At 38.8% G+C, this 25,662-nt stretch overlaps 1 protein-coding gene across 1 annotated transcript in view; it reads right to left on the reverse strand.

Moving 5' to 3' along the window:
- Positions 1 to 25,662, reverse strand: part of CDH13 (cadherin 13) — a 518,553-nt gene that overhangs the window by 92,880 nt on the left and 400,011 nt on the right. Inside the window, exon 8 of the mRNA XM_010579656.1 lies at positions 7,686 to 7,826. Coding sequence (XP_010577958.1) covers positions 7,686 to 7,826 — 141 coding nt within the window. The remainder of the gene's footprint in view (positions 1 to 7,685; positions 7,827 to 25,662) is intronic.

Consider the following 25,662-nt stretch of genomic DNA (forward strand, 5'->3'; position numbering starts at 1 on the left):
TTCTTCATGCGTGGTCCTGATTATACAAGAATAAAAAAGATGTTAAGGGCATCACCTGTCCTCCGTATCTATGAGGATAACAGAAGATGTAATGATTTTAAGTTCTAGCAAAGGAATTTCAGATCAGGCTATGCAGAAATTTTCATTGTTAAGATTTGTTCAGGAACACACTGAGGAGCCTTTTGATTTTCGATCTCTGAATGTTTTAAGAACAGGTGAGACAAATATCTTACAAGGATGACATAGGAATAGCAATCCTGCCTTGATCCAGTTTCCTCTATTTTCCATGACCAGAGAAATTATCTCTAAATTCTGCCTTTCGCATGTGACAAATATACCAGGTAATGTCTTTCATTTGTTTTCAAGGAAGCTTTTGGGCACCTGGAACTTCAGATATGTCAAGTGTGTTAGTGAACTGCTACCAGAGTATGAAGTGGAAGTAAAGCTGAGTGAAAAGGTCAGTGCAAATGTTTACCTAGCGTAGGGGTTTCTGAAGGGTAAGATATGCTTCAGGAGCCTTACTAGCTGTATTTACAGCTCTAGAAAAAACAAGGATGTCCAAAGAGCTCATCTCTGGTGATCCCTAGCCATCATGAAGCTGTATCTTTATGCCAAAGTTTACTAACAGCTGTAGAGGCTTTGTCCTGCTCTGTTGAGTTTCTGTACGAATTCTGCTTTCTCTGCATGTAAATTGTCTCACAGTCCAAGAATGGGAGCCAAATGGAAATTCCAATATGCATTTTGTTCATGTGATTTTGCTAAAATGGTTTTAACCATTCCAGAAAACTATTTCTCGTGACGAAGCAGTACTGGAGACAGTTTGCTCCAATTTGAACAGGCTGCTACAATTTAAGACTGGTTCCCATAATATTTAGGCTGTAGTACAGCTCTATTTCTTAACTATTAGCCTGGCAATGGCTTCTTCTCATCTGTCCAGATCTGCTTATCGCTGCTCAAGTACTTCAGCTCAGTCGTCTGGCCTTCCAACATCCAGCGTGAGAGAATGGTACTTGAAATGAGAAAAAGCCAACTCGGCTTGTTCTCACCAGCTTGCTGAGCCACGCTGGCAGCTCCCACTGGTCTTTTGCCTCTGTTCAGTCTGATTTACACACTGACTTCCCTCCCAACAGGAACGTGAAAGAGGGCTGGTACCCTGGCCGTGCTCCTGAACCGCGTTAGTCAAAGGACAGCACTCTATTGCTCAGTTTTGCGCACAACTATGGTCCTCACTAGCGATTTCTCCAAATCGGATGTAAGGGTCTAGAGAAGGGAGTTGCAAGGGAACTCATCTTCCACTAACAGAATTGTTAGTATCCAAAGGTAGTGTCCAGCTCACTGGCAAGACCCACTGAGAAAGGAATAAGATTAATTAGGAGCCCCAAAGGGCAACATTTTCCTTGTAAGACAAGATAAGAAGGACCGGGGTTGACTTTCAGATCACAGAAAAAGGGGAGGTGAGATTTGTTGCTGTTTTTAAATGTGCAAACTGAATGGACAGATCTAGTCTCTGTTGGTAAGGTGTGTCTAGCACGGAAAATAACAATATCACATCTAAGGGAGAAATTTTTGTAAAAGCAGTATGGAAAAGAGAGCCAGGAGGAACCTTAAAAGTGCTTTTAGCTCAATATTTGGTCCTCAATACGATTTAGCCAATACCAAGAATCAAGACAGGGACTCTCAAAGCTACAAGCATGTTTCTCAAAAGCCTGAGCTGAAAAATAAATCTCTCCAGATGGTGCTCTGAAAGTCTCATATCCTCTTTGAACCACGAGCAGACGGAGATACATATTGTACTCCAGGGGCTGTTTTACCCCAGTGGGTAGCACAACTGAATCAGAAGACAGTGCTGGAAGTCATCATAAATCATGGTGACAAGCAACCTATTCACTTACAGGTCTCTATAGGAATTGATGAATCATTTATTAAAGCACACATTAGTCATTTATTACTCTTTTATAAACCTTTTTTCAGTAGGTATTCAAAATGTGAGCAAATCATATTTTTCACTTAGGACTCACAGCACTAGTATATCTCAAATTTCACTGTGGTGATGTTTTGTCGAATTACACAAATTTTATTCTGTTCACAGGAGGCAGGCTTCTTTATTTAACTTGAAAATTCATTTCTAGGAACATATATTAAAAAAATCTAAACTAGGAAAAATATTTTCCCAAATCTTACTCTCCCTGGTGTGACAGAATTCTTTCTATTTTACATTGCTTTGTCCCAGAAGTGGATGAAATTGAAGGTGAGGATGGAAGTGGCAGAAAGAGGAATCATCTCAAGAACGAGACTGTTCCCTGGCCAAATGAAGTCTCTTCCTTATGTGCAAGTGAGAGCACTCTGACAAGTCCCACTACTTTTCAGTGTATGACTAGGGATGTGCTGCTGTCCCAAATCTGTGGTGAAGGACAGATGTGAGAACTAGGTGGACTGTAGAAAAATCATCCCCTTAAGTGACATCCCTGCATTCTTCTCTCAAGTGCCTGACAGCATTTACTAAGGAAAGACAATATATCCGATATTAAGGAAAAATAATATATTACCAAAGAAGAGCAGTAAAAGATTCTTCCTTAGGAACAGATACTTTAAAAAATCAGGGCAGAAGCCAGAAGAGGGAGGCAAACATGCTGAGTGCAAACCCATCTTTGAGCATATACTGTGCATTCAGGAATGGCATAAGACCAGAAGTAGGATTTGGTGGACAATTTTTTTGGAGGAGGAAGAATAGACAGGAAGGGGTCAAATACCTATCACTATCATGTTGAAACAATGTTTTTTCCTCCACTGGGTCTTAGGGAAGTTCTGGGCAGAACCATGCCTACAGGAACAGATAGAAGTATTTGCCAGCTTGTGGCTTCCAGCAGATGCAACATTGCTAATTTTTCATCACACTTCAACCACAGTGACATTAACTATAGACTAAAATCACTGTTTTGCAGGCGTACAACACTGCAGTAGTCTGTCACCAATTGTTAAAGTGACACAAGAAAATAATTCTTATTTTTCTTAATGTGCTAGGTATAAAAACAATACTCAGTACCATTAGCATTCACTCAGTCTAACTCATTCCCACACAGTTTGAATATCCTGCAGTACACAAACCAGGTATCAGATTTTCCAGAATGATCAAATCCTGCGCCTTGCTTTGCTTCATTTCTTACTTTCACGTAAGTAATCCCTTGCTGCTGAACAAAATTTGAGCCTAAGGCCTTAACTTGCTGGAAAGGAAATGCCAAATTGCTCTTTGTGATACAAAATACATGCTGTATTCAGTAATAATTCACAAAATTAATTTAAAAATTCTTTCTTATTATAGAAATAGGGTAGTAAATTCTAAAGAGAGGCCACTAACTTTACAAGTATCTCTATTTTCATTCTCTATAATTTAAATCTGGCACAATATCTCAGCCATTGTGACCTTTTAAAAGGTAGACCTTGTTACCTCACCTAGGATTTTTGGAGATCTCTTAAAACATTGCTCTTTTAGGCATTAAAGATGAAATCATTTAAACCCCTGGAGGGAACAGGGTACTGTTTGCACGTCTGAGGGGATTTTTGCACTGCTCGGAGCCTATTATGAACAGTAAGGGTAAGTATATATGTGAAATAGAACAAGGCAGATATTTCGGAGGTGTGTAGAGCGATGGGGCAGTAACAAAATAATTAACTGGGCTGAATTCCACAAAGCAGTGTCTCATACATTAACCCATCAAAGTACCTGACACATACTTATAACCTCAAGGGCTTAAACTATTCTGAAGTTAATGGAAGTGCTGTGTTGGATCACAGCCAGGTTGCTCAGCTTCTTCTGAGATTATGCCCTGACACACCATCAATGATTTTTTCCCTGAGCACAAAGGGCACAACTGCATCAGAATGGCATGGGTGTGGTAAGCAGGGGAAAAAAATAGCAGGTGGAAGAACAGATTCACTACCTCTTCCAGCAAGATCTACATAAACCCAGTAGAGCCTACTACAAAACTCTGTACAGCAACAAAAGAGCATTTAGACCTTTCTGAAAATATCAAATAAAGCCCATTAATGAGCATTTTGAATAGGCGTGTAAGGACCTGACCTCCAAGGAATAAATATAGAGTAAATAGGAGAACACAGAAGTGTATCATTGCTTAGGGGTAGATCCATAAACTTGTTTCTAAAGGAAAAAAAAGGAAGAGATTGGTCAAGCGTCAAAAGACAAAACTCATCTTCAATGGACAGAGACATGCTCACGCATGGCTAAGATTGCCTTGCGCTGAGGAATCAAAGAAATATCTGTTAACACATGTAAGACTTCTTGGAAACAGAAATACATAGAAATTAAAAAATTTTCCACTGTGGAGAAAGCTATGAAAAAATCATTAAACTTCTGTCTGGGCATTAATATTACTGAAATCACATACAACTTTATTAATATATATATAACAATGCATTCTACATTCTACAAAACACTATTTAGTGCTGTCCTGGTTTTGGCTGGGATAGAGTTAATTGTCTTCCTAGTCCCTAGTATAGTCCTGTGTTTTGGATTTAGTATGAGAAGAAGGTTGATAACACGCTGATGTTTTAGTTGTTGCTACGCAGTGCTTATCCCAAGTCAAGGATTTTTCAGTTTCCCATGCTCTGCCAGCAAGGAGATGCGCAAGAAGCTGGGAGGAGACACAGCCAGGACAGCCGACCCGACCTAGCCAAAGGGATATTCCATACCATAGGACGTCATGCTCAGTATATAAACTGGGGGGGAGCTGGCCAGGAGCCCCGGGATGGCTGTTCAGGGACCAACTGGGCATCAGTCAGTGGGTAGAATGGGTGGTGAGCAATTGCATTGTGTATCACTTGTCTTTTCTTGGGTTTTATTTCTCTCTTTTTTTTTTTGTTACCTTCCTTTTTATTACAATTTTAATTATTATTTTATTTTAGTTATTAAACTGTTCTTATCTCAACCTACAAGTTTTACTTTTTTTCCCGATTCTCCTGCCCATCCTACCAGGGGGTGGGGGGAAGGAGTGAGCGAGCGAGCGGCTGCGTGGTGCTTAGTTTCTGTCTGAGGTTAAACCATGACAAGTGCACAGTCTGGGGTACCCAGTGTTGTACTTATACAGCATCCAGACTTTTGAACAAATCCAGCTCCCACAAATTCATTGGCTTTTACTGTGTCAGATCAGGAATTAATTTGGCCCCTGTGGTTATAGATGAAGAGAACACGTTGAAAAGTTGGCTTAACTGAGCTACATCAACAACATACAACAAATAAAGGCAGAGCTATTTTAGGTAGAAATTATACTGTCAGAAGAAAACATAGGCCAGTAAATAAGCATTTGTTTTATAAGAGGGAGAAACGCATTGAAAAAAGTATCTTTAAAGAGAAGGAAGGTAGCTGGGAAAACATGTCAATACCATAAGAACCCAATCCCAAAGCAGCCAATCTCAAAGAAAATAAAAGAGGTACTCTGAAATCAAACCTTCAGGTTTACTGAATTTGAGCTTTCTACTTCAAAAGTTATCTTGTAGAATATGTCTCTCTCTTTCAAGCCCTACTCCAATCAATAGTATTGCAGCATGTGGTATGTGACTGGTATTTAAATACAATAACTAAGTAGTTTAAGCAGTAAGCCAAATAGAGTGGCATTAGCTCTATTAATAGCCACTCTCCCTCCTCTTACACTACTTATTTTTAATAGAGCATATGTTTCTAAAGGGGCCTGACACCATATGTCTAAAGACTGATTTTTCCTGCCTTATTCATGGAATAAGAATATCACTTAGCAAGGCAGAGAGAAGATATCTGAGGTCATTAACTTCTCTAAATAGCAAAAGGTTCAAAACCATGTCACAATGTATTATAAAAAGAGAGATGTCTCTACGGGAAAATTTCTATGTCATATAAAGTGCAAGAAAAACCTGCAAGACCAGCCTTTTCAACAAAAGCTACATAATGTTGTCTCTTTGCACCTGCTATTTTATTTCTATACTGAAACCGCCAGACTTCCAAGGGTACAGAGTACCTTTCACTATCACTGACTGCACTGAATTTATAAACATTTCTGAATTTCCACACGAATAGAGACTGTCTAACAGTACATTTGGGGCTAAGCAGGCACGCAAGTTTTTTTAACATGCTTGCCTAAATTACCAAACCATTAAGTCAAACAGGACTTATAATTAGAGAAAGATTTTTTTTTTTTTAAAAAGAAAGTTCAAAGTTTGGAAATTCAAGTAGGTAGGACTCAATGACATGAATTGCTATCAGTATTGATTAATACAATCACTTCCTATTTCTAAATACACTGACTTGTCCTTTTACATTGTTATGTTCCAGAGGGCTAAAAAAATACAATGTTTTAAATATATTTTAACTATTGATTGTCGGGAAACAGCTTTCAGAGTATTAAAAGCCTGATCTAAAGGGTAATTCTAAGGGAATTAATAGTTTGATCAAAGCCACTTAGTTATCACTTATGTACGTGAAAGGTTTGGAACAGGCTCTCCATGGTATTTTTTAGGTGACTGAAATGCTCTTGCCAAAGCAATATAATTGTATAATTACTCAAGTAATTATAGCTATTGCCACCGATTAGTGACAAATAATATTCCTGTTAGCAAAATTGTCATTGTTTCTTATTCTTCTTCACTTTTCTTTAAAAAACCACCTCCATCCTTTTTCAATCTGGTATCCAGTTTGCATTTATAAAAGAAATAATTATTCAAGTAAAATTGCAGTAATTTGTTTCAAAATAATCTGTTGTCAAATTGCTAAAATTAGGCCAGAAAAAAAAAAGGAGAAAACCAAGACTCTTATAACAATAGGCTTTCCTTTTCTACTTCTAAAATTACCTTAAAATCAACATCCCTCATGCTTACTTCGCATCTTTCGGGAATATTCCTTAAACTCTGCAGAGCCTCAGGAAACTTTTACAGCAAAAAGCAAACTAGCTGTTATTAGGTAAAACTTTTGACACTCTCTAATTGTTTCCGGACACCAGTGGCAAAAATAAAAAAAAAATTAAAAAATCAGACTATTAATAAATGTAGGGGGGGAAGGGAGCAGTGTGAGAAGGGCAGGAAATTTGGTAGATGCTTCGCCTGAAACCAGAAACTTTGCGGTAGCACTATTACACTCTCCTGCAGGCAGTGAATATCTTTTGGTTTGGGTTGGGGATTTTTTGACTTTTCAGCCTTCTTCAGTGGAATTCAACTTGCAGGAAAAAAAAACTTTCCTTGCAAAATCCACCTGCAGGTTAAATTTAAAGCTTTTAGGACTAGAGCTTTCATTACAGAACTCTCAAGCCAGGACAAAACATGTTGCTTTCATCCCTGTTGCTGACCATCAAAAGCCCTAAGCTAGAACATAGGCAAGAGGGAATTCTCTATTTTCCCCCATAGGAGCAAAAGGAGAAAGTTACCCCTAGCAAACTTATTTTACAGGTTTTCATCCTGCTAGCCAACCTCTGAATGATATCTCTTGACATAAACGTATACCTTGTGGATGCATTTTGTTTTGGAAATGACGCATACAAATTTATTAACGTAAAAGAAGAAAAGAGCAGCTCCAGGAAAGTCTGTCACATTGAGCTAAAAAGATGCCTTTAAGTATTTTCTTCCATTAAGGAACATTTTTATATTTAGAAACAAGCTAATTACAATTACATGTACCATTTTGTAGAACACAGATGGCAAACTCTTACCTCCTTCTTGGTAAATTCTGGTGGATGGTCATTTTTGTCATCAATAAGAATAGTGGCAGTTGCTGTTCCAGTTAGTCCCACATCAAGACCACCCATATCCTTAGCTTCTATAACTAGCTCATATTTTGGGGTTTCCATAGTCTGAAAAAAAATAACAGAAAAGGAAAGGTTTAAAAAAAAAAAAAAAGACAACAGATTACATACTACTTTTAATTCACATTAAAATAGTAAATTTAAAAAAAAATCTAAACCCTAATTTGGCCTAATAAAACACAGCATAGAAAGAGATCTGTTATCAGTGTCTTACCAAAACAGAAGCACAGCTTTCTATAAGCTTCAGCTGCTACAATGGAAACCTCATTTGGAATACAAGTGAATATTGGTAAACAGTACATAATCTACCCTGTTATTTAAGGAGATTAGGAAAGAGGAAAGAAATTAAAATATACCTGCTCTTTAAGAGTAAGCTCTCACTTCAGTGCACCAATATTTAGCAGCTTGCTTCATCAGTGTTATGATGGGTACATAATTGAATACTAATGTCACAATCTACATATAAGTTCACTTTATTTTATTAAATCACATTCATTCTGTGTATTAGCATTTAGAATGGTAATCTAAGTTTGCTTCACTGTAAGAAACAAGAAAGCAGTTTCTAAAATGGGCAACGAATGCCAGTTATTGCACAAAGCAAATGTGTATAGTAACATTAATGATTTACATCTATAATGTTCGATTCCTGTGTCATGATTACTTACCTGCCAGCCTACCTATTGTAGAACCAGACAGCATAGGTCCATAGCAAAACCTACCCTTAATTTCCCTCCCCCAAAAGACAGTCAAAACTTGGAAAAAAAATTGTGGCCACCGTTCTGCAGTGGGAATATGACAGCATTTCTAATTCACCTCTCTTGCATCAGGCATGAAAGCACATCTGTTTGCAAGCTGGACAACAGGGTAGTAATAGGTCCCATCAAAGGCAGCTGTTATCAGCATCAGAACCTGCTCCCATGGAATTTGTAGAGAATTTTGACATGGATTTCACTGGAGACAAGACTGGGCTCCTAATTAAATTGAATATTTTCCCCATTTGTATGGCTGCCTTATATGGAACCATCTGCCTGAAGACCATATGTGCTGCATCATCAATGGAGGACACAGATGGGAAAGTGCTGCAGGCACCTTTAAAACTATATGGTAAGAATATCATGTGTGCTCAGGAATGTTTTTTCATACCTTCCTTGAAAAGTAAGCCTGGATCTCAGGGGCAAAGTGACATAAAGATGCCTGAAAAGGTGGCTAGTGGGCTTTTCTAACCTCAGACCAGCTCTATCAGCCAACTGTGATTACAAGAATGAAGGCTACACATCTTTGACATCACTCATCCTATGTCCTTTATCTAACACTTTTCCAGAGAATTAACATGGAGGAAGACAACTGGTGTTACACAACTTCGTACAGCAACACAGTGATCTCTGTTTACCACCCATGTGCTGCCTTATAAAGCAGAATCAAGGAAGTTGAAGTAGGGCTTGTCCCATAGCAGAGAACATAGAATCATAGAATGGTTTGGGCTGGAAGGGACCTTTAAAGGTCATCTAGTCCAACCCCTCTGCCACGAGCAGGGACATCTCCAACCAGATCGGGTTGCTCAGAGCTCCATCCAACCTGACCCTGAATGTTTCCAGGGATGGGGCACCTACCACCTCTCTGGGCAACCTGCTCCACTGCTTCACCACCCTCATCGTAAAAAATGTCTTCCTTATATCTAGTCTGAATCTCCCCTCTTTTAGTTTAAAACCATTACCCCTTGTCCTATCGCAACAGGCTCTGCTAAAGTTTGTCCCCATCTTTCTCATCAGCCCCCTTAAGTACTGGAAGGCTGCAATAAGGTCTCCCCGGAGCCTTCTCTTCTTCAGGCTGAATAACCCCAGTTCCCTCAGCTTTTCCTTATAGGAGAGGTGTTCCACCCCTTTGACCATTTTTGTTGCCCTCCTCTGGACCCGCTCCAACAGGTCCATGTCTTTCCTGTACTGGGGACTCCAGAAGTGGATGCAGTACTCCAGAGGGGGAGTAGAGGGGCAGAATCTGCTCCCTCGACCTGCTGGTCACGCTTCTTTTGATGCAGCCCAGGATACGGTTGGCTTTCTGGGCTGCGAGCGCACATTGCTGGCTCACGCCCAGTTTTTCATCCACCAGTACCCCCAAGTCCTTCTCTGCAGGCCTGCTCCCAATCCATTCATGCCCCAGCCTGTATCTCGCCATGTAAAATTTTAAATTGCTTATTTCTCATCTCTAGCTTAGCAAAGCAACCTCTCGGGTCACACAATCTTCTATGTTGCTAAGTGATTTGAAAGCGTTTACTATGCAGTGCATTTTTGCATTATGCATTTTCCTGGGTACAACACAACACCTTTCTTGGAGCATGTGCAAGAAGGAGATCCCAATTCCTTAGTACTTAGATCTTGAAGCATTTTTAGGCCATGAGAGAAGCAATCATATCAGTTGCTCATCAGAAGCAATATATTTGCATGCAAAATCAATGAGTCAAGCCAGAAGATACATTTAGTTTTAAAAACATATGGACTACTAGAAAATCAGATGCCACTGCCACATAGGGAATCCTAAGAAATGTATTTCCTTAAGTCTTACAACATTTTTTCATGAAATTCATCTCAGAAGGCAGCAAACCAAGAACAGTATTTCGATTTATAACATCATATAAATATACGCAAAGAAATATTACTGACATGTCTCCAACAAAAATTCAGATTACAGAGTGGAACAAAATTCACAGTTTTCATATACTTATTTTTTAAAATTTATTCGATGTATTCAAACCTGAATGCAGCTTCTCTCCCCTCCCCTAGATGCAACTTTTTCATTATTTTGATTAGGAAGTTGTTATTCTTGTATGGAAAACTTGCAAAGCCATTTATCACTTCATGTTTATAAGCCTCTTTGCTCAGAAAGAAGCCCATTTTTACTTACAAATTGGCCTTTTTTCCTTTGAAAACTGTCCCATTTTCTATTGAAAGCAAGCCCATTTATGCTAGAAATTGTGTCTACTGCAGCAGAAATTTCTGTGACAAGAGTCCAATGTTTAAGCTCGCAACGGAATGTGAAAACATTGAATTTTGAGTAGTATTTCATATCATTATGAATACTTCACACTTTCCTGCTATGCAGCACTTTCTACATCTAGTTCTGTCACCAAATATTTGCTTTGTTGGAGAAAGCAACTCCTAACAGATCCAAACCTGAGAGCAGAGGCATGTTCCCATCAGATGCTCTCTTTACACCGGGAGATTGCATGTAAAGAACTTTTTTGCATTTCTCATACTTGTATCCCAGTTAATTCAGGCACTAGCAGCAATTATTTGCGTCTGTGTGATTCATCACACTACCGGTAAATCCTGGGACACGGGAGTGGGGATCTGTGGCCGGAGCATGGGTACCTGTGCTCTTCCTAAGCCCGTTCCTCAGCTGACGAGGCTGGGGAGGGCCAGGATCTGGGCTGGGACATCCCCCAGGAATTGCCAGTGCCAGCTATCGTGGCAATTCCTCATCTTTTCCCTCTTGGCAGGGCTCAGGCCTTTTACCCCAGTGCAGTCTCTCCCTGCGCTTGCTCCCATCTTGCAAGAGACGGGTGTTCCTGGAGGAGGGCGGTGAAGGAGAAAAGCAGCCTTTCTTCACCTTCTCCATCCCTGCTACACCAGGCAGGTTAGGGATAAATGCAGCCCCCGCTCTTGGCAGCATTTTGGGACCCCACAGTTGCTCAGACTGGTGTCCCACCATGACATTGCCTGTCACTAAACCCAGGCCCCCCGCTTCTGGAAGCAGTCACCTAGCCCCTGAAGCATACTCTCGCAAAACCAATCCGATTAATACCGTTTGGATAGCGAGCTGCTAGCAATATAAATATGCAACGACTCCCAACAAAGTGAATCTACAGCTAAAAAGGATAATAGATGATTTTAATAAATGAACATTAAGTCGCTGTTTGTGCGGCTTATTATTTATCAACTGTGACTTTGTGGAGTGTAACACTGTTGAGAGGGTTTGTATAATTACAGCAGGAGAACCATTCCTTTCCCCATAAATTTTCACTCCAGTCATTTAGCCACGGCAGGGGTGACACTGGCAAATTGTTTGGTTTGCCAAGGAGGTGAACTGTGTCTTGAGTGTTTTTCTTTGAAGGTCCACCCACTGCCATTCTCACCAGTGTTAACATTCCTATCAGATTTCACTCCCCTGCTGCCTCGACATAACTGGTTCAGCACCAGTAAGCAACGAGAGGCCAGAACGGCACTTTTTCAGATTTCAGATTCCTGACAAAGCCAGCATGATCTAATCACAACAGAGGGAAATAAAACAGTTTGGTGCAGATACACACAGGTGGAACAAACCAAGTGATTACTTTTAGGTGGTGCTGAATGAAACCAGATAATGATGGTTTTCTGCTGAGTTTTAATCTTTTAATATTTCCTACAGATACAATAAAAAACTATCAGTGACTTAAGAGAAGCAAGCCATGGCTAGTATTTCACATCAGCAGCAGTAACAGTCCAAGTCTTGGCATAAGCTATCACTTGCAGGCTGTAAGGCATTCACGTGCCATTTGAATTCAGCTGGGATTGACAGCATCCTCGGTACAGTAGGACTCAAAAGGTAAGATGGAAACAAGTGGAACTACTTGCATGATTACAAGAAAGGTTTAGAAGCCTTAGGTGGACATGTTTGAAAATACCAGTGGTCAAGTCCTGAATTTCCAGTAATGTACATGGACTCTCAGAGCCTTGGTATTGCTAGAACAACAACAAATCCCCTCTCTGAAACTTCAGACGCCCAAAGCTTTTAGAAGCATGACCAATGTGTCTCCCCTTGTTTATTTATCTGGTAAGGAAGTGCAGTCACTCAGGAAGCTGAGGTTTTCACCACGGCCTGGCTTTTTTTTCCATCTACCTTTAGGCATCCAAATTAAGTGACTGCTCTTTGGAGCATCACTGCCATGAAGTCAAAGGAGAGAAGCCATTTCTGTATTTGTCTGCACTGATGATCTCAAGAGCTCAGTGCTCCTTAGCGCACATACCTTGGCACATGACCAAAGCTGGTTTAAGATTTTAATGACTTGATAAAGATCGCAAAAAGTAGCACCAAAGTGAGGAACAGAAATCCCATTCTGGCACTGTATTAAAGAAGTGTATCCGAGCAGTGAATGATTAATTGTTTATCTAGATTCAATGGCCCTGGTAACTTTACCTTCGGTTGTGGGAGGAGGGAGGGAAAAATCTACTTTTGCTTAACTTCTGAAGTTCAAAAATTTCAGTCAGCCTTTTTATTTGACTATAAAGAAAAACAGAACAAGTAAAGCAGATTCACAAGAAAGAAGAGCATGAGAAAACTCCTGTAACAAAGACCTCTTTTTGCCATTGATACCTGAAGCAGTTATGACTAAATCTAATCTATAAAGTTGGCATATAGATTGCACACGTATGAAAAGCACTTCATTCTGGCTGAAAATTGAACTCCTGGTCACTGTTAGTGTCAGTCAGATACAATGTACAATGGGAAACCTATTTACTAAAATCATGCTTTCTGTTTTTTCCAATATAACTATCTAGTTATTTTCAGGAGATAATATATTTTCTGGAAGGACACACTATTGGGTATTTGTGACACTGAAGCTAAACTAAGAAGAATTTGGATCAAGGCTTAATCTTCTTTGTAACATGTGTAGATGGACTGGGTTCAGAATTTTAGGCTGCTTTAGTCTTTTAGTTAATCTGTAATTCAAAGATGTTTAAACAGGAGTTCAACATATTTTCTTGTCAATCTTTACAACACTGTTTTTACCACCAGTATTTAAACTATACGTAGGGGGGCTGAAAAAGAATAATTTTGGCAAACGTCATTTTTCCCTTTCGCATTTATTCATATAATTAGCCTGCTACCCAACTCAGTACATTTTGTAGCTTCTCTTTTAGTGAATTTTAGGATCCTGCTAAGGATTTCAGGCTGTGAAACCCTGCCTCCCATCAGCACCCAGCTAAAAGCTGCAGATAGGCACCAAAGTCTGGAAAAAAACAGGACTCTTCAGTGTTTCCTCCTGGCTGGGTGTCCCCCCTGAAGTGTCTTTAGCCAGAATTTCATCCAGTGCTCTGCAGTCATTGTAAAACACCTGTGAATTGCATGTCCAGAAAAGGGCACACTTAGTATCACAACACCCAAGCCTTTGTTTGGTGCTTCAGTGCTTCATCTAAAAAAACCCCAAAACTGGGGAGAATAGAAACTCCCGAATATGTACTCACTTGCTAAGATCAAAACAAACACTGTTTGGGAAGCAAACGCTGTACAGAACGGTCAAAACTCTTGCAAGGGTTTTAAGTATCCTTTTAGGCTATCTTAATATTTGTTACCAATAGAGAGTTTTTTACTGTTTCATGGATGTTAGTATTTTCTACAACAATGAACCCATGCCTCAACACTTCTGTTTATAATTCTGTTTATAAACTACGTATTCATGCATAATACTATATCAATAGTGTGCTACCATATCATAATTGTTACTAATGCCTTTATAATATAAAGCTAACCAAAAAGAAAAATTAGGATTTAAATAATTTCAGTTCATGCTAAATAAATGCTTGTGTTCATTTAGGATGATAATTGCATACAGTATGCACTGAATATGTCCTATTAAGACATAATCAATGTTCTTGTTGAGTAACAATATCAACAGTCAATCTAACATTGTTCCAGAGCAGGCTGCCAGGATTTTGACAAATGTAGAATAAAAAAAGTGAAGCAGTGTGACTATTAACAGCTCTAACAGACTTAATGCTTTTATAATTATAACATCAGCATTTATTTTAAATGCCAATTGGTGCTGTGTAAAAAGGGCAATATACACAGAGCCTTTGCATTCGGAGCTTGAATTACAGTTTGATGAATACAAAAACCCAAACAATTTTGTAACCTTAATCCTCTTTAGCTCACCAATTTCCAATTTTTTGTATCATAAAGGAAGGTCTACAGTTTAATCACTGTAATAATGTACTTCTGTTATGAAGAAAATCAATATCTATTTACTACCCACAGGAGACATATAGTTCGTAAGTATATCTGGAAGCAAAAGGAAGACTAAATTTTCTCCTTCAGCAGTTGCTGGTAAAAAAGGAAAGAAATTGCTCCATAGTGCTTGTTACAAATAGCTTTCCTGGCCAGAGACATTTTTTTCCCATCAAGAGGAAATCTGTAATTATTTAATATATAGGATGCATAGGATCAAGACTTTAATTCTTCATAATGCTGACATAACTATAGGGCTGATATACATGCATATGTTTGTTATATTTTACAGGGAAATACAGGAACTGTATGTGCATGTTTCCAATATTTTGTGTAAAATCAGTTTTGATTGATATGCAAATTAGGATTTAGAGTTGCCATTGAATTCGTATCATTTTGGAGAAGGCTGCCAACTCTGATGGGGAGACAAGCTTTCCTTCGAGAAATATTAGAAATCTGCAGAGAAAAACTATTTGTTTACTGCTCACTCACTGCACAAACATGTGCATCTCGGCTCTTCTATATAAGCACCACAATATTTGTGCAGACATTAACTTCATTTAAGGGAGCATCCTTACATTGAGAATTCTATTAATAAGGAATTTCTCCTTGGGTAGAGATCACCAATTTCTAGGAGGGAACAGTGATTGAAGCTCCATTTAGCCTGAGATATTTCCATTTACATTATTATTATTAGTTAGGCTTTTACCAAAATCAAGCCCTGGGAAGAGAGCAAATATTCAGTACTCTAAAGAAAATCCTTAATTATCATAAAAGATATAACACCATTGAAGTTAGTACCCCTACACTGTTTTTTAGCAGCCAAAGATATTTCCCTGAGTATAATTTGTTTGGAACAGCGTGGCATGTTGATCTGCAACAGCTACTCACTAGATGCTCATGGTATGGGAAAAGAAACATTTTCCATGTCCGCTGTGCTAGAAGTATAAAGTACTATAATAAATTTGAATAGCAATGGAGAATAAGAATCACAATGTCCCAAGGAAAATACTTGCTGTCAAATGTCATTAAATCAAACTTTTTTTTTTTTTTTTTAAACACAAGCTATGTTTCAGCTTTCCTTCTGGACAAATGTATGTAATTTCTTTTTTTTTTTCAGGAAAAAATTCAGTTGTTCCTCATAATTAAACAGTACTGCAGAAACCTTTCATTCCAGTGTGAAAGCATCAATTATTATGTAACTTCTCTTGCTGATTTTAGAACATTTAATCACTCTATTATTATTACCTACTCGGAGGTGTCAGAAATACAACTACCACACTCATCTCACATAAACCTTCTGTCAACAGCAGACAATAGCTATAGTGAACGTCTACTCCCCAGTCCTAGGTCTGAAGAAAGAGAACTACATTATAGTCTATATGCAACTATAGGTCCTGATATATGCAAACGTTCCCTTTGCATTTACATGTCACTAAGACTGTCGTTACTGCTATGCCCTTCCAAAGATCATCCTGAGTTTAAAGAACACATATAATCATGCTTGCTAGATCCGAGTTCCTCCAAGCGCTGTGTTATATGGTAGTCCAGCTCGCTACCTCAAAGCTCACTGGAGTTTGCAAACCCTTCCTGCAGTCACAGACATACCCTTTAGGAGGTGAAGCGTGTAATTCAGAAGGATGTGGGTTTGGAGCCTAAGACAGCTGTAGAGCTCTTTTGGGAATAGCTACACACAAACATAACTTGGCCATGAAGCCTGCCCAGGTTGGAGCATCCTGTCCATTATCCATAATTCTCCACAGCTCTGACTTTTCACAAAGTGACATGCTGCCCTGACACATCTTCCCATGTGCTGCATATTCCTAATGTTAGCATTTCCCCTTTCACAGTGCTTGCACCAAAAAGAACCTTCAACCCTTCTTGTACATGAGGTGCCTAGTATTCTGCTAGCCTGGTCCTTTAACATAGTACCAAAACATTGCTGAAACCATGGCGCTACATCTATTCCTTATTGACTATATACCTACTAGTGTTTCTATTCCAATTTTTGATGCTGGATAGAAAACACTGTATGTTATTCACATTAATTGCACCCAGATAAAAACTATTGATGGAGCAGGTGGCAAACAGTTTCCCTGGTGCTTAACACTTTCCAAGCCTTAACACACTGAACACTGTAACAATGCTAATAAGCAAAACCTTCCAAGGACTTTTTCATTAAAATCAGAGCACATGATCAGAAATGTTAACAGTCTGATTGACGGGTGTAGGAGCCACCATTCTGCCCAGTCCCGATTAATACACTTGTAAGGGAATACTGAAACCACCATACGTTCTGCCAATTTATACTTATTTTTACAATGGTAACAGTTTGAACAGAGTATATCAGAAGAGCTTTGTCCCAGAATAAATAAAAGTCTGCATCAGCCCACACCGCTGGGTGAGAGAAGGTAGGATTCAGTTCTCCTGCCTGAACAGGACATTCAACTTGGTTGTCTCAACTGCTTCAGAAAGTACTAAACCTCAAGCTAGCTGTCAGGAGCACAAAAGATAAGAACGCCCTTCTGGATTACAGATATTTCTTTCAGCAAAGATTTTTTTTTTCAAATCACTATGTTTCTGTAACAAATGTTCATTTCAACAAATCAATATATTTCCGTAAAAACTGTTCTGTAATACCCAATCGGCTCTCTTTGCAGTGTTAATTATATATTTCATTTTAACAGTCACAATTTGCAATTCAAATAATCTGCAGACCAAAAGATATTTGCGGAAAAAATATTCAAATAATTTTCAGCCATTAACATATTAGAGTTGTACAATCTGTTTGCAGACAATTTGTGAAGAGAAAGAAGGGCAAAGTTGTTCTAATAAATTATTAGTTGCAAATTATCGAATCATTCTTAGTCCCTGCCATACGTAGAAATGAGTCTATTTAAATCCAAAAACATAAATGGAGAAACAACTTTCTCCAACACAGTAACCTACCACGGTTATCAGTAGAGACAGCTTTCCAAATATCTCTGTACTAAAATACCTCTGCCAAGAGAATTCCCTAAGTAAATGAAGGGTGTAAAGGTCACATAATAAGGATCAGTACACCGAGATGAGTGAAGGTGTTCTCCTGTAACTTTAAGAGAGAAAAAAATCATAAGCAACCCCCAAAGTATTCAAGCCTGAAAAGATCCTCAGCCCAGCATAAATCAGCACAGACCCACTGACTTTAAATGGGCTACCCAAGTTTATTTACACATTTATTAAGCTATAACTTACCATGTTTATGAATGAACATGCATCTATGCTTTCATGCCACAATATAAGATGCTTCTGTCTCTTGTAAAACTGTAGGGGTTCCCATAAATTTGCATTTAAAACAAAGCAGAACCAAGTGCCAAAGGCTGCCTTCCAAATCATCATGGCATCAAGAACATGAGAGCCCAAAACCCACGCTTTGAAAAAAAGTTCCCAAATTCTTCAAAACAGGAGGATGAAGATAATATTTCCTGCCTTGTTGCAGGTATAATCACATTAGAATTAGGGAAACCTTGTTCATCAGTAATCGCAAGAGGGTGTCTGTGCCTGTGTTTGTACAACACAGGCTCTGGAAACTAATGAGAAGTTCTAGGCATTTAACCCAGTGGGGAGGGGGATCAATCCACGGTATAAATATTTCATACAAAAGCAGTAACATGCAGCTGGTCAGCACTCCCCTCTCTTTACTGGAAACAGATTGCTTTCCTAAATTGTGTGGACAGCAGCCAATGGCAGTTATCAGTGATCTCATTGATAAACGCTCGTTATACCTGCAGCCCTGAAATGGAATCCTTCACTGAGCAAACAAAAGGCTCGGTCAACCACGCTTATCTCTGCTTGAATTTGCTCCTCCTTGAGTCTGAATCAGGCTCAACAAGCCCTGAAGTGTTTTCTGCAGGCTTTGGAGGAGGATACTGAACAGTTCCAAAAGGTAAACACTGCTTTTCACGAAAGTGTATGTCCCAGAAAAGGCATCTCCAGAGCAGAGGAGAAAAAAAAAAAAAAAAAAAAAAAGCTGAGTTTTATCTTCTTAAGCTGCCAAGAAGTGGGTCTGAACAAGGCAGAGGGAAAACCTGAAGCAGTTCAACCCAAGCTTATTCCCAACACCTCTCTTTCCTCACAAAATCAGCTCTGAACCAAGCAACAAACCAAGACCATAGCTTAAATCCTGGACACTGTAGGCCTCTCTACTCCCAGACTGCACTTATTAGCACACATTTTTGAAGGATTGCAGGAAACAAAGTGAAACCTAATGCTGATTATTTTATTATCTGCCACCATCAAGCAATCTATCATCCTACCAGAGCTGAATTTAGATTGATCAAGTTTATACCACTGAGACCTGACTGGATGCCAGTGCAACACTTCTACTAATCCACCTCGTCATTCCAAGACATCACAGAGCCATACAGTGCCTTTCTGCACCTTTTCATCAAACGTCAAATCCTAGATGGACGTTCAGGCATGTCAAATTCATTTAAATGCATCCAGCTGACAGTAGCAGTCCCAGAGAAAGCTGCTTGACCACAGGCCCGTGCAGGACTTGCATATACTGTTGCTTCCGTGCTGATCAGAAAAGTCCTTTTGAAGTGAACTTTCCCGCTGTTTACACTTACTAAGCTCCAGTTTGCATCACTGAGAGTGTAGCAACTGGATTTCTTTCAGCTGAAATTCAACTGGAGAGTGTGCTCTGGGTGCCACCCAATTCTTTCCAGCTATCAGCATGATTCAGTCTGGGGGACCAGACTAGAGCTGTCTGAAGTGAAAAATTGCAGTGTACGACATGGATGTCAGGTCCTCAGCCTGAACTATTTTGCTCTACAGATCTGCTTCTACTGGTCTACTCTACCTGCTAATGCAGAAATAGCCTTGCAGTCCACAATAAGCGAGTCAGCTGTAGAGTTTACAGTCTCTAATTAGTGACAGCAACCTCTTACCACAGACCAGGCAGGGAGACAACAGCAGGGACAAGAACCCCCAAAGTCCCAAAGGCGCAAGACCAGGATGAACCATCTGATAAACCATCTGACAGTACCCGATGCAAAGGCTTTTCAAGTAGGTGCTTCGTCCTTACCCCCAAACAGCATCTCTAGATCTATAAAAGCTTAGCATTATTCCTGTGCCCAGTTTATTCTGAAGAATGTGAACAAGGCCGTTTGCTCGCTGAGGTCTGTGACTGATCACTGGGAAACAGGTTTCTCAGGATCTTTGCACAGCAGCTGAAAATGAAAGTTTTCCTTGAGTTTCAATTTATAATCATCTAAACCAATATTCTCTGCCTAGGTAATAAAAGATAATAAGTTTTACGATACCTCCCTAATGCCAAGTCTTTACATAATCTGTTATCAGATGAATCAAAATGAAGCTTACTGGGTTAACGTCAGAAATCACATTCTCACAAATTAGGTGCACTTAGATTATATTTCCCTCTATAAACATTCCAATTCCCACAACGGAAAGCAATGTTATAAAGGTCAGGACGGAAATTGTGTTTCTGCTGTGTAATCTGCTTTGCAAATTTGTACCGGTGGTCAAAATGCCCAGAAAACTCAATTACTGACTTGCTATGACAACCAAACATCAGAAGGCCTAGGCAGACAGAGGTTATTTCTAAAATTAGTACCCTAATGCAAAAAGCATATTCTATGTTTCCAGATGTACAACCTTTGCCTGATGTTTATATTGTTAAATATTAATGGAAGCACTGTCTATTATTTCAGGCATGTTATCAGGAACATAATATTCTAGTTAAACAGGTGCATTCGAAGTTGGAGTTGGAGGGGAAAAAGACCCTCCATGTCCGTTTGAACCACTTACCGTTTAAACTTGGTACTCTAATCAAAATAGTCACCAAATGTTACTTTTAATCACTATTATAATTTTTCCTGTAATTTTTTATGCAAATCTTATTTTAGAGTTTAGTGTTCTATTGCCAGTAATAATTCCAGGTAGCTTTTGAAATAAAGGACCCTGCTGAGAGTGTAATGAATCAGTAAATGATACTAGCTTTGCTCATGGACAAAAACAATTCTAGTGGCTGCATTTATACTCTCATTGGGTTATACCCGCAGAATATAAATTGATCTAATTCTAAATCATCCAAGGGAAAATGATGTAAAATGGATTTCAATTACACGATTGCTGTTTTACCAAAAAGCTTATCACACTATGGGGTGAAAAATCAGCGCCTCCATAGGATTTACTTTCTGATAAAAGGCGTAACAATGGAATTTTCCATTTAAAAATTTCTCCAGTCAATTTCATTCTTTTCTTACTTAATCCGACATATCTTTTTATCAGCTTCCTTTCATGATAAAAAATAATTAAATGCCTTATTTGGAGTTCCTATACTTTCTGCTTTGGTTAATAAGTTCTATTTTTGCTAAACTTTCATAATCCTACTTAAATCTTCTAAGAGCATCCACCAACAAAACAGCTCCCTCCTCCCCACCCCCCTAAAGTCAGGCTTTGTTTTCTTGCAACCAAACCAAGATTTCTAGGTCATTCTCACTTTTAGACTTAGTCTGTCACTGCGTTGTGCAGATTTTGCACTGTAGTACAGTTGCTTTTAGTGAACAATAAGGGATGTTAACCTGCTACAGGTTGCTCCTCTTAAAAGTTTATGTCTCTGCACTAGAACTGTACACAGCTTCTTTCTGTAAATCAGCCTTCCAAAGATTTTTACATTCACTATAAAAGAAAGAATAATTCATTTGTTTTATTAGCAGTACCAAGATAGAATCTACTAATAGTATGAACATAGTGTGGTGACCTAGAAGAAAACCAATAGAAAATAAACATAAAAAAGTAAGTGTGGGAAGATCATGCATGCAGAATAATTTTCCTTTCAAGGATTTTTGAAGATTCAATAAATGCACAGCTCTTTGGATAAATAGAAAATCTCACAAAAAGGCATAATCATCAGAACGCTGGCAGATACTTGACATAAAATATAGGACACATTGCTCAAATAATAAGAAATAATACTGAGGTATAAACTTGACTTCTCTTCTGTACAATCCAGCAGCTGTATGTGCTTTTCAAGGTTTAGCAGCATAGTTTTCTGGCCCAAAATCTTGCTCAAGACTTTGTCTCAGTGAAATAAATTTTGCTTTATAGGAAATACATTATATTTTTATTCATTGCAACACCATAGTATTTGTTAAAAAAACTGCCTGAAGTAATAGCATTCTCAAAAAGTATTTGGCTAATTTTGTCTGCTTTCCCCTATGAAGCATCACCATAAAGTATTTATGTCAGGTTCCTGAGGATCTGTTATCCTGGTCTTCCTGTTCAAGGAAATACTCTGCCAGAAGGTCTGAGATGTGACAGATCTGGGAGGCTTATGATCGTCTGCAGCAAGAGATCAGCAAAGTTAATGGGAAAGTTCTCTTCACCTTCAACAGGTTTGAGTGAAACATTCTTATGGGAAGCAGACTGTACAACTATCTTCTCAGGTAGAAACACTCAGTGATACAGTCTTCATTTTAATCATATGATCATTTTAATCAGGACATTGCACTAGCAAAGGTCCAAAGAAATCTTACGTGCTCTGCTTTAATAATGAAACATCAGTTAACGTTTTATATTGCCTTGTTGTAACTGTTTTATATCATATATGAAGTAACTTAGTAAAATGTATAGAACTAGTACAAATGAAGTTATAGTGAGCTAAGATTGCACAGTATATTTTGTAGTAAGTATGGTACCAAAATATCCTTCATTCATGCTACTCAATGCCAAACATTTCTGGGGGCCTGTTGCTCTACAAAGCGGTTTTATATACAACTTTCCTTCAGGAGAATTCCCAAAACACATTGCAAAGAAAAAAGAATAATTGCTAATTTTCAGAGTTAAGACAGACAGAAAGATAACAGTTAATGACTGAGAGAAATCCAGTGTTTTGTATTAAGGAAGGACAAACTGCAATTAAGTGCGTAACATCTGTCACCATGGAGAGACAGAGGGGAGGTGAATATGTGAGGTAGGATATGAGTGGATGTGGGGGTGAGCAGAGGTCAGGGAACTGTGATGGAGCGAGTCTGTAAAGAGTTTTGAAACCTTGAAGTCCCATTTCCAGGCAGTTCTTGTAGACTAAAAGCAGTAATCCCAACGATGTGGAGAATGGTATGAGAGGCACTGCTAGCAGGAAGAGAAGTGGGAGGGAAGAATACTTGACTCCCTTGAAGAACTGGGAAGAGACATCCATAACATTATTAAACAAACTTTTCAAAGCTAGAAAGTAGCCAAGTAGCACGGATGTCTGAAGGGACCCACGCATCCTTGTGTTCCCCACCATGGCATTTTAGCATAGCTCATATGGCAGAAGACAGATACAGAACTATAGTACAGACAAATTCTGGCTGTGGCCCAAATGCTTTGATAAGCAAGTTTGCCCACAAGCAAGGCAAGAGCTTTTAATAGCATGAAACAAACTGGGTCAAAATCCTTTCAGTGCAGTGCATCTTAGACACACATAATATGTATTACTGTCTGACATCTCATAAAGATTTGCGATTACGCCAAATAAATGACTGAGGCACCTTTTCAACCCTCTACAGATTAGAATTTTCTGTGTCTAGAATGTGTCCCAGGGGAATGTATGAAACTCGCAATTCGTATTTCAGGATATTCTTCAACAGCAGTTGGACCAACAACACATTTGATACTGACCTCCCTCAGATCAAGATCTAATTCCTGACATTTCTGCAGGTCAGAGAGTATGTGTCATTTTGGAATGCCCTGCAACCTTTACCAAATCTAAGAAACTCTTATGCACATAAATAACTTATATGCACATATCTCCTACTGAAACCAACAAATGAGTCAGTGTTGCAGGATCAGGTTCATGTCCTGGAACTACTTCAAAACATTTTTGTAAAAAGGAAATCAAAGTGGGCATGGCAACTGTAAATCTAAAGGGATTTAAATATAATTAATATTGAATACTAAAAATTAGGGTGTATAATCATAATGACAATTCAAGCTTAAGAAGAGTAGCACAGTAATGAAACCATTAAGAGCAATACCCTTTCTCTCTCTCTCTCAATGGAAGTGTTTGAAACTATGATTTAATACAAATCCACTATTTGAAATGAGATTAACAAATATTAGTCTCGTTAGAAATTTTAATATTATTTGGATAAACTTTATTGAGAGAGGAAGAAAAGGAACAGAGAAATTTCAAATTCACAAGAAAAGTGCAGAATAGAATTAAATTTTCTGCTGCCTTAAAAGCCTACTGAGGTCACTTTAAGTTAAACAGATTTCTAGAGGTAGAAAATGCTGAGTTAACATTACAATAAACAGAACTGATTGGAAGGGAGGCTACAAGTAAAACAATTAGCTTAATAAACAGATGGAGAAGACACTTTCAAAATTACTGCCTTTGTCAAACGTTCAGCATCTTAAGCCTGGTAAGACCCTGTTTATCGAAGCAGGAATACAATTACTGGGGAAAATGTAAAATAAAATTTATACTAGATATGCGTGAACTTGTTAAAGCAGAACTACAGTACACAAAGGAAAATAAAGCAGAATAAAAAAAAATATCAGCATCTATATTTCTCTTTCTGGAAATTCAAAGGCTCACAACGGATTAGCAAGGCAAAATTCAGTTATTTCCCAGTATTCTCCCTCTCCCCGAGCTTTGCCTTCTCTGCATCTATCCCCGTTTCAAAAAGATTTCAGGCACCAAATGAGAAACTTGCACATTCAGCCATGCTTCCTGTCAGGAAGGATATCACGATGGGAGACAAAATCGAGCAAGGTTATCTCTCCATGGGAGTGAAACTGTCTGCAGTTCTCCAGGCTTGACGAGGAAATGCTGAATGAAATGCCTGACTCTCAACTAATAATGATATATACAACATGTTAAAAACTGTCTGTAAGGTCTGAGTGTGCCCTGGAGCATGGTGTGTCCCAGGATGGATGTGTTACACTTTGTTGGGACTTAGAAATGCGATGAACTCAGCTATTAAGATCAAGAAAAAGAAAATCTTTCCTTAATAAACAGTTAAGTCGGCAGTTTGCACAATCCCAGTGCCTCAGGGTGCGGACCACGAGAACAGTGCCATAGGACCTCACTCACACTGCGGCCAGAAGATTGCTCCAGCTGAATCTAGTCTGGAGGCATACTAAAACATATATAGTGCCAGGGGAGCTTTGCCTGGGACAAGTTATGTTGTTTGCTTAAATGTGTTTTTCTGAAGTCAGACCTACAAGAGGGTGTCAGAGGATAATGAGTTTGGACTCCACTGATTTCCCTGGACCTAAGGTTTTGCCCTGATGTAGGACAGGGTGGGTAAAATGGATTTATAATACCCACAAAGTTTATCAGATGCATTCTCTTTTTCGGTGTATTCTGATTCCAGGTGGTGAAGAACAGCACCAAACAGCACTCATTTTAGTAGGCATTCAGATCGTTCATCATCTTGAGTAGGCCACTGAGCCGTACCCACACAGAGATAACTAACACCTCATTATTTAGTCCATGGTGCATAATTCACAATGGAAATTTTCCCTTACAATACATAGGAGAGGAGCACTTTAAAGGAAAATACTACAGCACAAAGAACGGAAAATATACAGTTTTTAAGGTGATTTCCAAATAATAGCAAATCACAGAGTATTTTTTGATCAGTCCTGGAAGAATGAAGGGTTATGTTCAGTTTAATCAATATTTTTGAGAAGTGATTCCACAGAATCTAAGCATTTTAACCAGAATTTTATACAGCTGAGACATTCCTCCATCAATATTCAAACTAGACAGTTGATTGTTTCTGTTAGATGGCATATAACTTCTTCCAAAACGGCCCTACATTAAAAGGGCGTCAAATTCTGCCCTTGAAGTTTACTTACAGATGCCCTGTTTACCAGAGGTCAATATATTTGGTCCTGACAGTGTCCAGAA

This window comes from Haliaeetus leucocephalus, unplaced genomic scaffold (assembly GCF_000737465.1).
Source record: "Haliaeetus leucocephalus isolate CR32 unplaced genomic scaffold, Haliaeetus_leucocephalus-4.0 Scaffold668, whole genome shotgun sequence".
In the NCBI taxonomy this organism is placed as follows: Eukaryota; Metazoa; Chordata; class Aves; order Accipitriformes; family Accipitridae; genus Haliaeetus; species Haliaeetus leucocephalus.